This window comes from Vanellus vanellus (assembly GCF_965231255.1).
Source record: "Vanellus vanellus genome assembly, chromosome: 1".
NCBI lineage: Eukaryota > Metazoa > Chordata > Aves > Charadriiformes > Charadriidae > Vanellus > Vanellus vanellus.
This window is the reverse complement of record NC_138905.1, coordinates 75,673,756-75,689,810: the sequence shown is the minus strand read 5'-3', so window position 1 is coordinate 75,689,810 and position 16,055 is coordinate 75,673,756. Positions and strand designations below refer to the sequence as shown.

The following is a 16,055-nucleotide window of genomic DNA, read 5'->3' as shown; positions in this document are numbered from 1 at the left end:
CTGCATACTGGCTTTTTCTGAGCCCGTGGGGAATGCGCTGGTCCTTTCCAAGAATTTCAACAGAGAACTCCTCCTTTTCTCTTCTACACTGCAACCCAAGCAAAAAGCCTGGAAACCGCCCACTTCTGTTCCTTCTCTCCACTCTTCTCCTTGCTGCCGTGTCTTTCCCACAAACGCACTTCCTACTCCTGTTGTATGTTTTCCATCCAACACTGAAGCAGTTACAGCTGCGTCAGGTCCTGTAAACATATACTGCCTTGCACTGTATGCTCAATAGAGTATTACGTGATACTGGAAGACAGGCATTTGTGTTTCGCCTCTACTGGACGTGCAAGGTGATGTCAAAAAAGAGCATTTCTTTCCTGTTCCACATGTTTTTAGAGGAAACTATTAAACACACTGATCTGTGAGATCGTGGAGATCAGCGGTTCAGAGTTGACAGGGACCACCTTACTGTCGAGGTAGACCGTGTTAAGGGTGCAATATAACGAAGACAGCAGAAGTTGCAATTCTGCTGCTGCTTTGCCACACCTTTGATGAGCTGTAGCGCTGCGATTCCACAGACTAAAAGGAAGAAGAGTCTGGCAAGTCTGGAAGGGAGACATAATAATAATAATCTGATCCTCCTTTTGTCTCAGTGCTGTAGATCACTTTGGCCACCTAGGAATTTTCTGGTCCTATGGAAGTATTTACATGTTAAGATATTAGCATGCAGTGGAAGACAAAAATGCTATGACAGAATTCCAAACTTCACGCTAAGAATTGTTCTGAGAATTAAAATGTAATTGCTGTATATCTTTCTATTTTTATTTTTATTTTTTTAGGATGTCATAGTTGAGATTATTACTATAGAAAACGTGGTTCCAGAATAAAGCTGTAAGCTTTTCATTAAAACTAATTTTTGGACAAAACATTTCTTCGTATGGCCAGTCCGATTCAAAAAAGGAACTATTTCATAAGCTAAGATTTCACAGCCCACAGGTCAAGGAATGCAGGAATTGGACGAGAGGAATGAAGGCAGGCAGACTCGGCCTGGAATTTCCAGCACTTTGCTTGATTGACTGGCTATCTGATAGTGCTGGCTTAGCACAATTTCTAGAGATACAACAAAAAAAGATTGTTTCAGCAACCAAGATATTTTTAGGTAGCAAGGAAGCAAGTTTGCCTTGGTGTTTTATGACTTAACACGCAGTATATTAAGGGTGGTGTCAAAATACTTTTCCCATATATCATGTCTTCTAGTTAATTGAGAAGTTGCAGTTTCTTTTATTGGACACAACACCAAATGAGATTACAGAAAAAGAAACAGTCCAGTACCAGGAATCTATTCTGGAATTGCAGAATCTGCTTCATCAGAAGTACAATGGAGCCACAGAGCACCTGCTTAAAGTAAGTAAGATTTACAACTTTGACGTAATATGTGCAGTGCACATAAGGTTAGCTACAAGCATCTCATGGTGGTGGTCAGTTCTGTTTGTTCTTAAACTGTCATAGAGATCAGTATGTGAGTTTCCAAATTTAGCATTTGAGTTTCCAAATCATGTGTATAGGAGATAACAGGCTTGTAAGTCTTCAAAACCCCTGAAAACCTTACCTTCATAGTGGAAATTCCCATCATTAAGATATTGAAGATTAAATTGTGAAATTTTGTGAAAGCTGCAGATGTTGAAAACAAGAGGCACTGTATGAAATTTGTTTCCCATTGTTTCTCACTGATTTAAATTAAAGGTAGTTGACTGTACAAAAAATTGCATATGTGAAAAGCTTGTACATGTTCATATGACTAAAATATTTTTTAAACTAAGATCTTGGGAAGAGTATTTAAGGCAGAAAATGAAAATGCGCTTGGGAATCAGTTTTCTGGGCTGTATGTATAGGTAGTGATCTTGATTGCTTTTTAAAGTATATTAATCATATATGTAAGTATGTTTAGCAAAAGAATATTGCTAGAGGAAAAGGATTAAAGGAAATATGTTCACAGTCAAAACACTGCAAATTAAGAAATTAAATTCTTGATTGTTTTTACTGAGTTTAGGATTAAACTTCTAATGTAATTATCATTTCACAAGTTTTATATTGATAAAATTATAAAATAATCTGTGCAGTGACTGTAGGATAAGAGTGCCTTATTGCTCAGTAAGTCCTTTTTTTCTTTTTTTAAACTTCTCCTGAGAAGTACTTTTGAGGGCATGTGATTAAGGCGGAGATACACAGTACCATTGAAGGGGATAATGTAAGATCCCATATTTGGCAGTATTTGACTGACAGAATTGATGAAGTCAGAGGAAGAAAAAGAATGTAGTTCAAATTTTAACAAGGAGATTTCAGTTTATAACTGTCATGTTTTAGTACATAAATACAACATACCTGAGCTTGGTCTGGTGTATTTTTATTCCATCATGTCTTTTTGTATTTATTCAAGTGTAAATGTAAGTAAATCAAAGTGAGATAAATAAGAAGAAAACATTATTTTTTTCTTTGTAGACAGCTAATATGTATGAAGATTCTGAAACTGGGAATATGCAGGCAGTCATAAAGGATAAAAATGTTACTTTCTGTATTTGGGCCAATCTGAAGAAGAAAGTAAGGTACGGCAAACTGAAATTCTTAATTTGAAATGAGGCCTGGCATTGTCTATCCCAGTCGAGTAAACACCAAGAACCAGTTTCTCATAATCTTTTTCATGTTGAATAGCATTCATTCTACAGACTCCCAACTGATGGATTTCATACCGACCTGTTGCTAAGGAAGGTACTGGTTACATCAGAGTTTTATTAAAGAAACAGGCGTGTTTTATGTATGTGTATACATATATATATATATATGTATAATTTCTTTCTTAAAATGATACAGCAGAACCCTGTTACTGCCAGAACATTTTTTAAAGGAAAACAATAAAACTAATGCAGAGAATTGAAATTCCTCTGGAAGTAATGTTTTTTGCTGATGCATTAAATAGTTTCTAAGCTGTTACGGTTGCTTGCAAAGTGGTGGATGATGCTTTGTGCTCAGTTCTCTGTTAGATAAAAGATTCTAGTATGGGATGCAAATATCCTCCATAGTGGGTTCTGAATCGAAGATATTTTTTTCTTTTTTTGTAATTAGATTACCTTTTAACTGATATGTTTTTCACAACAAGATTTTTGAGCAGACTTCCTACTCCCACTTTTCAAATATGGGGAATAAATTGGTAAAAGGACTTTGCCTTGACTAAGGACCTGTTACTGTAAGCTTTGCTGAGACACCTAGAAGGCTGCGCTGGGTGCTGGGCAATGTCAGACTGACCTGCCAGGAAGAGCCCAGCTGGGTGAATGTTAAAGCCTTTTGTTCAGCTTAGAGATGCACTTAAAATCTTCAACCAAGAATTAAAATATAAATGTTGCTTTACTAGGAGATTTTTAGAACTTGTGACCAGCTGATTTTAGCCAAAAATAAATATTATTTGAATTGTTCTGGCTTTGGTCGGGCAGGAATTGCAATGAGCGAGAAACTTCCATATCTGATGAAAGAAGCCAAGTTCACAAGTTACATACTTGATTTGTTGCGAGTTGGGATCCTATGATGCTCCTAGCCTGTTTCCTACACTGTCTCAAGGATTGGTGACTCTGTAATACTGTTGATTGTCAAAATTGCCTTTATGTCTGTGTATCTCTTCGGGTTTTATGTGGAAGATGCTGAGACTGGTGTAACGCAGACAGTTGGTAACTTCACCTAAGATTTGCCCATTAAATTAGTCAGTTTTACCAAGAACGAACTGTGTAGAAGAGCTGCTGCCTGATTCTGCCTCGTTTTCATTCTGTCAGAACCATTATTTTTGCAGCTCCTGATCCCCGTAATGCAGTTAGAGTTTTTCTGAAGGGACTTACAGGCAGCTGTCAATACAAGAGAAGCAGCGTATCGTGACATCGCACCCTAGTACTTAGACTGTGCCATGTGTCAAAAGAGAATTTAGCTGACTTCTAGTGTAGAACATCAATTTGAATACTTAGGAAGAAATATAAAAGTAAGTGCTGCCAGTCTTACTAGGGAATGTTTTGTTGTTTTTTTTTTTTTAACTGTTCTTTACAGGTTCAAAAATCATGTGTTTTGTGATGCACAGCATGGATTTGATCTTCCGAAGTCACTGGCTGTGAGCAGTGTTGCTGTTCGCATATTGCATACTCATTATGATCATGTATCTCCGCTTTGGCTGCAGTGTCAGAGTGTGCCAAAATTGGAAGTCTTAGAGAGCAAAGAGTTGATTCAGCATTCAAAAGACAGCGTAGAAGAACCAGAAGAAGAGGCAAAGAACGCCAGAGAAGAGCCCACCATGCCCGCTGCAGAAGAAATGTGTTCTGATGGGAGAAAGGTAGGTAAAAAAATCTCACCAAAGGTTATTCTCCCTTTCTGTTGTTGCTCGAAGCCCAGTCGCAGTGTAACAGCTTGTTAATGTGTCCTGTGCCTGAGAGAGCCAGGTTCTTAAACGTTTTATAGAAAAAGGCAAGTTGTGTTAATAGAGTGCCATAGACCTTCTCCAGAGAGAGGAAAGATGAATGACCAAAGATTGTCGTACAGGAGGTAGAAGGGGATGTTTGGACAGGGGGTGGTAGTTGCCGTGAGGTTGGCATGCATGAGTTGGCATTTGGTTGGCAGTTTAGGAGTAGGATCAAGCCCTGAGGAATGTTAGGTGCCATTGTAAGATATTTCTGTAAATCTGTGACATATTTGCTGCTTCTGAGAAACTGTCAGCCTCATAAAATCACTGCAGGAATCCAATATTAGGAAAATTTGCAGAACAGGATTCAGTTCAGCAGGTCTTGGTTGTGCGGTTACTTGGTTGCTGGGTGTCTCTACGCTGAAGCTTTTGCCACTAGAGGGCTTTCCCAATGCTGTTTGTGTTTGCTGCATTCCCTTCATCAACACTCCTCAGTGGAGTGTGTTGGGTTTGGGGGTTGTGGGGGTTGCTTGGTTCTGTATTCTTGTTACTGGGTGTGGGTTTTTCACTTCCGGTATCATCTGTGACCTGCAGATAAATGAATCGGGTTCTCTATCTAAAATTTCTGCACAAATAACTGTAAGCCGTCATGTTTTATGCCTTCTTAATACACTTGGAGCAACGATCTTTGCTTTTTTCCTTTTCAGTCCCTGACACCTTGTAGCGAATCAGTGCTTAAAATCCTGTTTTTCTTGGTTCCTTTTTTCTTTTTTTTGCATGACAAATCAGGTCTTTTGGCAGTTTTTACCTACGTTTTTCAGACTTCCTTCAACTCCTCTTTTCATTCCTTCTCTTTTCCTTTTCCAGGTCTTACCTTCTTTCTGTCAGTCCAGTTTTGTGAATTTTCCCGTTCCCTCTGAAGACTCCACTTTTCTCCGCTACTGCAGTCCCTCCTCCTGTTTGGCTCTGCCTTGAGTTTCCCCCACATTTATGTGCATAAACACGTTTCCCCCCACCTTCTCTCCTGTCCCAGGAGACGTGTGTTCCTCCCACGCGCTGGCAGGCACAGCACAGGGCACGGGGAGGTGCCTGTGCCTCCAAAGGGGTGGCCCGCACGCTGAACCACCATTTGTCTACTGCTGTGCTTCCAGAGGAGACAGGGATGAATTCATATCTGGGTTGAAAATTTGGCTGGGAATCTAGGGTAGTGTTTTGAAAACAGAAAACGGTGTGAGAAAGGGAATAAATACCACGGGCAGGACACAGGCTAAGACTGCAAGTGGGGCTTCTGGCAGAGTTTCAGTATGGCTTTGGATTCAGCGTTGGCTTAAGTTTTCTTTGTGTCACTCCTGTAGCTGTCACGTCAGCATAAACAAATTTTTGAGTGCACACACTGCTAAAAAGGTAAAGTGCTTGTATGGTACTTGGGGAGCTCGAGGTGGAACTTGCTGTGGAAATGAAGCAATTATTTTATGTTTATCTCTATTTATATATCTGGTTACAAAGTTGGAGAGTACCTTTAATCAAAACTATTTTTGCTAGTTAGGTAGAAATGATTTCTCCTAAAACCTTCACCCTGTAGCAAGATCAGTGCAAATGTTACTGGAGGAGTGGGACTACTCTTTCTCCTTAAGCTTCCTTGAAGGAGGTGGTACCCTCTTCTTTATTGTGTCTGACTACTGAAAAAGTGTCTTTTGCTTTTTATATAGAGTGCTAGCTCATTCAAAGAAAACAGCAATAACGTAGCTGAAGTAAATGAGACAGAGGAGGAGACTGAGAAGAAATCAGAAATCTTGGACATACTGTCACAAGGTATTTGGTTAGTTTACGTGCAGCACAGAAAAATTACTTATTCTAAATATTTTATTTTATATATGGAAACGTTGGGATCTAGATATCTATGTAAATGGAGCAAAGTTTGCAAATATATTGATGTTTTGATAACGCTGGATTTTTGTTGACATTTCTATTAATGATTGTTAAATGCAGGGAGAAAATAGGGCAGATAGATAGATAGGAAAATGGATTTTGTCCCCACACTTATTTTGAATAATTTATTTATTATTTATGTTTATGTGCATGGACATATTTATTGTATTTATGTACATTTGTGTATTATTATGCATACATTTATGTATGTTTATAGGTGAGACAGACAATCTTTATGAATCTGCCAGGCTGTCTGGTGAGATTGACTTCCTCAGAAAAAAAAATATTTAAATGCATATAATGGAAGGCACTCAGATGGTGTAGGTATTGCTGAGTATTACTTAATTGTATGCTTAAACCGACATACACGCTGATATACTTTGCTAAAAGAGGGCCTGGTTCTACCAGTCCCATGTAAGTTAATTTACAAATTTCTTCAGTGTTTTGGTGTCCTTTGGTTTAATAAGAGTCCGTTTTCCTGTAATACTGCCTTAAATAAAACAACTGCAAACTGTTCAGCATAGTTTAGCTGAACTGTACAGCCTTTTCCGTGTTGTAAAAAAAAAAAAAAAAAAAAAAAACCAAAAACAAAACAACCCACCCCAATACACAAAAACCAAAACCAACCACCACTTTCTGCTGAGCACGGTCCAAGCAACCAGTTGTGAGACTGGACCCTAAAGACCACCCAAACGAGGTGGTTTTCAAGAGATTATAAAGAACTTTATTAAAGGGCTTAATTTGGAGGAATTTGTGATTTTACTTTAGTGAGGCTTTGAAAATCCCTACCATAGTATTAGGTGAAATGTGTGTGCACAGGAGTGTACTCATTATACCTGAATGTCTTCAAGCTCATTTATCTGCTTTAATAAGGAGAGGGGGCTTATGAAAATATGCTTTTGCTGGCATGCTAATGAGTTGCAAACCTATTCAACCACTTTTGAGAACAGAATTTGAAAGGATACTCAGTTACCACAAATTCAGTGAAAACAGGCAGCCTGGCAGAAGAGAGGAAAAAAACCAGGAATGCAGCAACAGGGAAACCAGCGACAACTACAGCTGGTTCTTCTCTGGATTTGACTTCATTGTTTGACTACCAGTGTTAAGAAGTTAACTTATCTTGGGAGAATGAAGAGTTTTGTTTAGAAGACTCTTAAATATTTTTGTATTAGTATTTTAAAAAGCAAGTTAAAGTGCAAGCTACCTCTGTGGCTGGTAGTAAAATGGTTTTTACTGCCTGTAACTTTTTTTTCTCAGAATAACTGCAAAAGGACATTCTGTTGTTGCGTGAATACAATCTCTGCATACTGCAACTAAATATGACATTATAAATAAACACCATTTTCACTTGTTTTTTAAAAAGCCTGAAGACAGCTTATATAGATATTTGTCATTTTTTTTTGAGATTATCTCACTCTTTAAAAGCAAATTTCATAACACTTACAGTAGCTTTTTACAATGTTGAACACTTTTTCTTGATCCCTGTCAATGGTAACTTCTGTCCTCCTTCTGTAACATCCTGTGCAATGTTTTATGTGGGCTTGTTTGGTTTTGTTTTTAAATATTTCTAGTCACTTTTGTCCATGGCATAGATGCCTTCTAATAACATTTTCCAATTAATTAAAACTTAAATTGATACATATTTGTAGTATATACATAATTATGCATAGAAAAAATATGAATTACCTTTATCTGAAAATTTTGTTTCATGTTAAATCCTTCTTGCTGTTCATGAATATCACCTGTCTTTCACCTTCAGTACATGACCTGTAGGTGCCTTATATCTTTTTACTTGCCTCATTTCTTTGCCTCATTTCTTTTCATACCAATACAATCTTACTAACCTTGTCCAGTATCTACTGTAGTGTATACTTGTGAGAAAGTCTTCTGTGATTAATGATGTGACTTATTGCTATATAAAACTTTTTGTCTTGACTACAAATTCGGAGCAGAGATTAATCTGTTAAAAAGCTCAGTACCAAAACAAGAAGTGCTTTTTATTGTCCATCTTGTCTGTCTTTCCCCACATTTCAATTAACTGTTAAAAGATTTGGGGAACACCAGTAGATGGTGCTGAAATGCTGCAGCGTGTAAAGCACGTCAAGCACATGGTTTTTTTGTGCAAAAGGGAAAAAATAGTAAAAGTCAGAAATTTCAGTGTCTTAGTTTAAGAACCAGGTTAATTCATGTAGTTTGGTTATTTGGTTTTTTTTTTTTGTTTGTTTGTTTTTTTTTTAAGTTCAGGAGCCACTGATGCAGGAAAAGACAAATGAAAAAGAAGAGGTGAGAACTGATGAAAACATTGTTGATTTGCAACAGTTTGTACCAGTGGGCGGTGTGTACCATATTGATGCACTGCAGCTTCCGCCTCAGGTCAAGCAAATCAAGGACTGGAGTATGGTGGAGGTAAGTGAGGAAAGACATTACATCCCGTGCAGTCCTCTTCCCTGTCATCTCTGAAGCTTTATTCTGAGGCATGTCACCATGCATACGCAGTGTACAGGACCAAGTTTTCGAATAATTTTTCAATTACACTAGGCCAATTTTTGGAGCAGTTGCGGGGAACAAATCAGCCTGCACTGGCAGAGGTGTGTGCTCAGTCAGTGCTCATCAGCATTTTCTAGCACAGATCACTGTGCTGGAAGATGCTGTTGGCCAAAGTAAAATCAAAGAGAGAAGTTCTTAGTTTTTCATATGTGAAAGATACACTTAAAGAAGGATGGTAACAAATTACTGCTAACTCAGTTCCAGGCTCTGTAAGATATTTGAAGACTATAGCCAACGTGTTCTAGTTTTCCCACTCATGGAGCCTGATGCAGCATTAACCTACATCACAACTTTTAGTGAAGCTGAAAACCTTTAATAAATTGAATTCCCACACAAACTAAGAAAGCATCGCTATGGGCAGATGGAGAGGCATGGGATCTTCGTTCCTGGCTGAGCACACAGACCTGCATTACCAAGTGCATGTCACCTCTCTCATTCCCTTTGACAGTGTGTGAACAATGTGGAATTATAGCTGCTTTAGCCTCTCGGGTACTCTTGAGGTTTTTTTGGAGACTGTGGATCTGTTAAAAAATGACTATGCCTACTCTGAGGCACTGCCTTAAGGGTGCCACCAACAGCAGGTGAAGCGTTCAAAGGCCTGTTCGTAGTCACCCTTCTCCTGTCTTCAGTGTCATAGTTGGAAACGTGCAATTGTTGGAAACATGCAATATGAGCAAACCACTAATACTAATAAATTTTAAATGGTGTGTTAGGAAACAACAGAGGTGATTAAACGGACTTAGGAAAAAAGTAGGCTACTGCCTTTTATAATAAAAATGTTATCTATCCTTTTCCGCTCTTGCCGAAGTTACTTGCTGTTGGATTGGAGGCGTACCCATATCCCCCGGAAGACGCTGAAGATACCACACATCCACCAATACAGATAACCCTCAGGCTTTCTGACAGTGTGATATATTTTGAGGATCCTGTGATAGCCCGATGGGATCCTGCAGGTACCAGCTTAGGGTATAAATTTATTTTAAGTTTGAATAATGGAATTTATACATGAGTTTGAGTATTTCCAGAATCCAGCTGTCAAGAGCTAATTCAGAGCCCAGAAATAATTTGGGGGCTCCAGCATTAATTGGTCTGGTGCTTGGTTGTTGGGGTTTTTTTGTTCTATTTTGCTTCTGCATCATATCTAATAATAGACTGCTTGTTTAGGCTTTTTACTGTAGCTTTTTAATATGAATGGAAAAAAATGCCATTTAACAGGCAGTAGTACAACAGTACACAAATCAAGTTTTGGTACAGTGAAGCCATGTAAAGTCCGTTTTGAGCCATATTAGCTCCTAACTACATGTATTAGTATTAAGTTAAAATAGAATAATTAAATGTTAAAAACCAAACATGATATTCTACTTACTAGAAAAGTACAAAGTACCTCTGAATATACATTCATGAAAAAGAGAGTAGAACCTATTAAAACGGTTTGAAGTTACTGTTGAAAATAAGCTTGGGGACCCCCATGTAGCAAGTAAAAGCAAGTAAAAAATGACAGTTAGGTTAGTATTTGTATTTCTTTCCAGAATAAAAAAAGAAGCTTTCCTGTCAAAAATAGCCCAATCTTGTACTTAAAGACAATTAAAATAAGGGGAGTTTTTTGTCTTAAGTGAATTCTCCTTATTTTGTGCCTAACATTTTATCTTCACTCTGAATGTTAGTAAAGACATCCTAGATTAACTAACTAATTCTTCCCCAGCACCCATCACGAGCAGAAGCTTTACATAGGCATCTTTATTTTTGCATCCCTTTTGTAAAGGCCAACAGTGGAGAACTGATGGCATCAGCAACATAACGTATGAAACACAAGAAAAGACTGTCACCTTTCAGATGGATGCTTTTTACACAATAGCACTTCTCCAGGCTGCTCATTGCAATATGCCATATCGGGCATGGGAACTGCGACCTACTGGTGTGGACGAAGCACTGCTTATAGTTACTACGGTCTTTGCCACAATTCAGATACAAATTAAGGTACTGTAAATAATGTTTTATGAAAAACATTTGCAGATTTTTAAAAAAAAAAATAATCAAATTACTGCAGTGTCCTTTATAAAGAACTTGGGATGCTTCCACAAGAACAGTTTGAATCTCACGCTGCCTGTGTTGAAAGTGAGGGAGGATCTCATCTTTTCTGAGCACTGTAAGGAAAAGAACTGGTGATTTAATTTCTGTTATTTTCTGTGAACTGCTCAGAAGAAAGCGTGATTGAGTGTTCTGCAAGTAAGTGCTTTGATATTATCTTGCTGAACTCAAGACTGTTTTACCCACTAAAGACTTAAAAATTGTTCCTTTCTCCTCCTAACTAAACCAAGAGAAATAAAAGCATTTCAAGCAACCTACTACTAATGCTACTTGTTCCTTCTAACGGTTCAAGTTACACATGATTTTCCATATGCTCATTGCCATATAAGTCAGTTCACTAACAGACATGATTTTAAGAGAGTCAGTATGAGCATAATCATGGGCCAGTAGAACCAGTGTCATTGTCGAAATCCTACAGAAAAGTGGCTTTCTTCAGGATAAGTGGATGGAAGTTTACAGCCCAGAATAGTAGATGATGTATGCAATATCCAGAACAGCACAGATACTATTAATATTTGATGCCTGAAATAGATAACAGCCTTCATGACAAGTAAGTTGCTTTCCCTGATTTCTACAACAGGATAATCAGTGTATGCTGTTTTCAGTAGTGGTGGAAGAGAAGGATGTGCTTTCTCACTTGACAGGAAAATGGACAAGTCCGCTTGACCTAAGAGCAGTTTTGAAAAAGGCTGGTGTGAATATTTTCCCAGGAGAGCATTCGCACAAGTATGTCTCTGTGACTAAGAAGGTGAGTGCAGGAGGGGTTGGTTTTCCAGTAGTTTTTTCAACCTATTTTTCACGTAGGTAACACTTTCTTTTATGAAGGCCTGTTGTGCAGAATCAGGCAGCAAGTATACAAGAGTTTGGGCAGCTTAGCCAGTGAATTCTGGTTAAAGCAAGCTTTTTCTTACATTTGTGTAACACAGAGAATTAGACTGAATAGTATATATATATATTTTCTAACTTGTACTTTTGTGTTACAGGCTCCCCTAGCAGAAGTTAAGGCATACCAACAGATGGCACTGGTTACATCTGCTTTTGCTTTTGCCTGGAGCAAGTGGAACCTAGAAGCAGGTCAAGAGCAAGTAGTGTTCAAGGTTTGTGGATTTAGACTAAACTAAAAGAAAAACAGCACATAACTTTATTGCAGTTAAAGAGATAGAAACAATTAAGTTCTACAAGTTATGGTCATCTTAAACATTGTCTTCAACCCCTGCCTACACTCTTAGCGCAGCAGTTCTAAGATTTAAGGGTGACTACTTAACAGTGTTCAGTAAAATTTCAGAGCCTCCTCCAGAGCTCAGGTGGTTGTGAGATTTCTAACAGGACACACACCTCCGTAACAAAGGCACACAGTAATGTGCCAGGCTGTATTATAACTGTTAGGTGGCTATCGAGGCTTTAGCCAAGGCAGGATGTTATAGCTGGATGCTGATTCTCATGAGTAAGCAGCTTACTATAGCTGAAGAGCAATCTGATGTGCAAGTTTATTAATAATACCTGGACATTTCTTCTTGTCCATACGGGTTTTCAGTTGTTCCCTACTGTAATGGAGGGAATAAGCAACTTAACCACGTGTGTTAGTTCTCAGACAGAAACAAATCAATGCTTAAGACTTGTCCCAAACAGACAGAAAAATACTCCCGGTTGTGGTTGTAGATACAGAACATACCATACAGTTGCAATCTTGAGAAGCTCGCCCACTCTCTTGAGTTAAATGCATGTGACATACAAATACTTACTACAGAAGTCAGGAGAGGCAAGAAAGCCAGTGTGGCCAAACCTTGTATTGTACAGAGGCAAACTAGGTGGAAGATTTTGGTGTTGATGCATTCCCTGGTACACAGTCTCTGAGGCACAGAGAGCTAATATTGTTTTAGGAGGTCAAAGCAGGACCTTGGTTTTCTTTCTGTATTACACTCACGAGTATACTAGAATTGAAAGTAAATTCTAGTATGAAATTCTATCAGTGTCATGGGCTCTGTCTTACAGTGCCTTTTTTTCCTGCAATAGGTAAATGAGCATCTTCAAGCAGATTCTGTCAAAGACGAAGACTGGTCTCTTTACATGTTTAATGGTGAGAAAGCACAGAAGCTCAAGATCACTGAAACCAGTGAAGCTTTTTCAGAAGAGCTCGAAGAAGATTCTGAATTTCACTCCACGCTCTACCATATGCTTAAAGACTTTGCCAGCAAAGCAGCAATTGCTAGAGTGGAAGCAGCTAGCTTCCTGTTTATTGATGTTGTATACCAACTGCTCCTTGCCACAAGAGTTTTAACATACTCTTAAGGAAAGCATGCAGCATTTAAGAACTTTATTATCAAAAGCTTTCAATAATGTTACATTTCAAGTCTTGAACTCTTTTCTATTCAAATCATTGGAACAGCTTCAATGACTAAAATGCAAACATTCCATTTTTGTTACAGCAAAATAAGTTCTTTATTCTCTTGTGGCTAGACCACTTAGTCATAGTTATTGTTAGCTACATTCAAAATTATTAACAATTTCGTTGTAAACCTGAATGGAACTAAGATACTTTAAGGTACCTGTAAAGATGACTTTTGTCAGAAAGGAGGGGGGGGAAGTATTTTTCAATTTCAAGTCATGCTTAAAAAAAAAACAAACAAACAAAAAAAAAAATCAACAAAATCATCTCCCAAAACACACCCACAACCCTACCCCAAATATGTAACCCTAAGTATACTATCTCAGCTTCTCAGACTGTCATCCAGAACTTGGAAGTGTAACTACAAGAGTCAGAACCTTTGTTATATGGGGGGTGGTCCATTGTGTTGAAGTCCTGTATATGGCCATAACAGTTGCTGTAGTGAAGTCCAGGAGTCTCCAGTTCCGACAGGTGCTGCCTCTGCTGGTCTTTGAAGAGACAGCCCAGTGAGAAAGCTTGTAAGAGCAGCAAGCAGTACCAGGATGGAAACAGAAACCCAGAGAGTTTTGTTAGCGTTGGAAAAGGAATCCTTGAAGTGGGATACCCACGATGACATTAGATTACACCTGCACGTAAAAATAAGAGTGGTTCAGTTTTTCTTCAAAACTTGGAAGCCCTCTTCCCATCCCACTCCCCGACACCAAAACCAAACCAAACCCACAAACGTACAGATCCTTAAAAGCAACAAGGTTGTTACTGTATTGGGGGCTATCTACAGTAGTAGCTTATGTTCTGGGTTTAAAATACTGCCTTGCGGGTCATCACGAAATCTTGCTTGGAGAAAGCACTGAAAGTACTGCCCTTACGTTTTATTCTTTTCTAGGGCTCTGGTACCTTCCTTGAGGTTAGGGAGAAGTCTTGCCCTCCCTGGCTATCCAAATCTTAGACCTCTCATGACATTGGGTACCTCCATTCTTTATCAAATAGTGGAAAAAAATTATTATGTTTGTTCTTCTCAGTTTTTCCTCACTAACATAACATAGCATAGGATGTTCATATGGAAAAAAACAATTTCTCTGCATAAACAGCAAACCTCCTTTCCCACAAAGCAGGGGCTTCCAAGGAATACTTGTTTAGGACAGCACTCTTCCCTGACTTGAGATATTCCAAGACATTAGCTGGAATAGTCTGGAGTTAGTCTTGATAACGTCTCGTGTCTCAGTGTGTGCCAAAGCTGCCTGTTGAGTTTTGCCCAGGCCTCAAACCCTTGATCATTTCTAGAAGAGTATGTGTTAGCATGACCTAGCAGCCCAGCTGTAACAGCTGGCAGTGTAACCAAAAAGAGGTGGGATCATAGTGTGAGGCTCCTCTTTTGCTCCACCAGGGATTCATTACTAATCCTAAATGGTGAGGTAGTCTCTGGTACCTGACATTACTCATTCCGGGTTGGTTTAAGAAGTTGGCATTAACAACCAAACCAAAGCTATGGCTTTGCTTCCTCTTCCCACGTCCACCACCCAAACACTGCTTTACCTCATGATGATGTGACAAAACTTACGCTGACTCTAGGTTCCATTTTGATGAAAGTTTTCCTTTTTCAGAGACGCTTTCTTTCCTTGACGGTTCTTCTTGTACTTCAGCAGGTGATTCTGGCTGCTCATTTCTGTAAGTCATCAACAGTTCCAAAGCTTTTCCGTCAAGCATTCAATTTGACAGAGCTCACAATAGCTCGACTTCATAGCCCTGATCAGGTGGTGGGCAGTTAAGAGTTCACAAACAACAACCCAACCAACCCCGCAGACACACCTCAGAGGAGGTTGCTGTTGAACTTACTTTGTGTCAGGATGTTCATCTTCATACTCTGCCCAGGTATACGTGCTAATGAACCGCTGTAGTGAAGGACGCTTCTCATTTTGCTTTGCTCCCAGTCGTCCCCTGTCGTATTGTAAAAGACATTTGCCTTAATTTCCCCATCAGATATATAGCAGGAAATTAGAAATTCAGCAGCAGCCTACTCATTTGGGTAGGCCTTAGACAAAGTTCAAAACTGGTTGCCAGAAACTAGGATTTTTTTCAAAAAAAAAAAAAAAAAAAGCCCAAACAAACAAATAGCCCCACCCAAAAACCCCCACAAAACTAAACACCCAGATCCATTGATGCCAGCTGCCTAGATTTCATATTTTAGTTCTAAGGCAATAAAGTCGAGATAATTCTTTTAATGCACTGAACCCTTAATTAAAAAAAAATAAAAAAGGGAAGAACTAACATTTAGTCATGAAGGCTCATTTGCATATTGGAGCATTTAAAGCTAATGTCGAGAGGTGTAGGCTAAACATCATTATACCTCAAGATGCTCCATAAGCTGCTTAATACAGGCGCAGTTAGAGTTGAAAAATTTTTAACCCTATTCAAAGAGAAGGCCAAGTAACTTTACCAGCTGCTTGCTCTCCGGTTGAATTTATCGCTCCGCTCATCTCCATCGGGTTCATGGGCTTGGGCCTGGAGAAGAAGTTTGACACGCTTTCCGCACTGGCATTTTTGCGCTTCAGCCCCGCCAGTTTTGAGAAGGTAAAGCACCTCACTGTCTGGGAACCCTTACTTACCAGCGGCAACCCAATACCTGCATTTCCAGCACTCCTAGGCAATGTTGCAATGCTAACTCTTCGCAGGGATGATGATGGCTATACAAAT

The 16,055-nt window shown here is 38.9% G+C and overlaps 2 protein-coding genes across 2 annotated transcripts in view; one reads left to right on the top strand and one right to left on the bottom strand.

Moving 5' to 3' along the window:
• Window positions 1-13,743, top strand: part of DNAI7 (dynein axonemal intermediate chain 7) — a 56,044-nt gene extending 42,301 nt beyond the window's left edge. The window contains exons 9-18 of the mRNA XM_082480818.1: window positions 1,243-1,389; window positions 2,485-2,588; window positions 4,069-4,348; window positions 6,124-6,226; window positions 8,583-8,749; window positions 9,699-9,843; window positions 10,653-10,867; window positions 11,559-11,726; window positions 11,962-12,075; window positions 12,992-13,743. Of these exons, the coding sequence (XP_082336944.1) occupies window positions 1,243-1,389; window positions 2,485-2,588; window positions 4,069-4,348; window positions 6,124-6,226; window positions 8,583-8,749; window positions 9,699-9,843; window positions 10,653-10,867; window positions 11,559-11,726; window positions 11,962-12,075; window positions 12,992-13,267 (1,719 nt within the window). The 3' untranslated portion in view covers window positions 13,268-13,743. The remainder of the gene's footprint in view (window positions 1-1,242; window positions 1,390-2,484; window positions 2,589-4,068; window positions 4,349-6,123; window positions 6,227-8,582; window positions 8,750-9,698; window positions 9,844-10,652; window positions 10,868-11,558; window positions 11,727-11,961; window positions 12,076-12,991) is intronic.
• Window positions 13,744-13,746: 3 nt separating this feature from the next.
• Window positions 13,747-16,055, bottom strand: part of IRAG2 (inositol 1,4,5-triphosphate receptor associated 2) — a gene marked incomplete at both ends in the record, with an annotated part of 39,699 nt that continues 37,390 nt past the window's right edge. Inside the window, 5 exons of the mRNA XM_082480830.1 lie at window positions 13,747-13,990; window positions 14,923-15,027; window positions 15,198-15,299; window positions 15,799-15,863; window positions 15,968-16,045. Of these exons, the coding sequence (XP_082336956.1) occupies window positions 13,747-13,990; window positions 14,923-15,027; window positions 15,198-15,299; window positions 15,799-15,863; window positions 15,968-16,045 (594 nt within the window). The remainder of the gene's footprint in view (window positions 13,991-14,922; window positions 15,028-15,197; window positions 15,300-15,798; window positions 15,864-15,967; window positions 16,046-16,055) is intronic.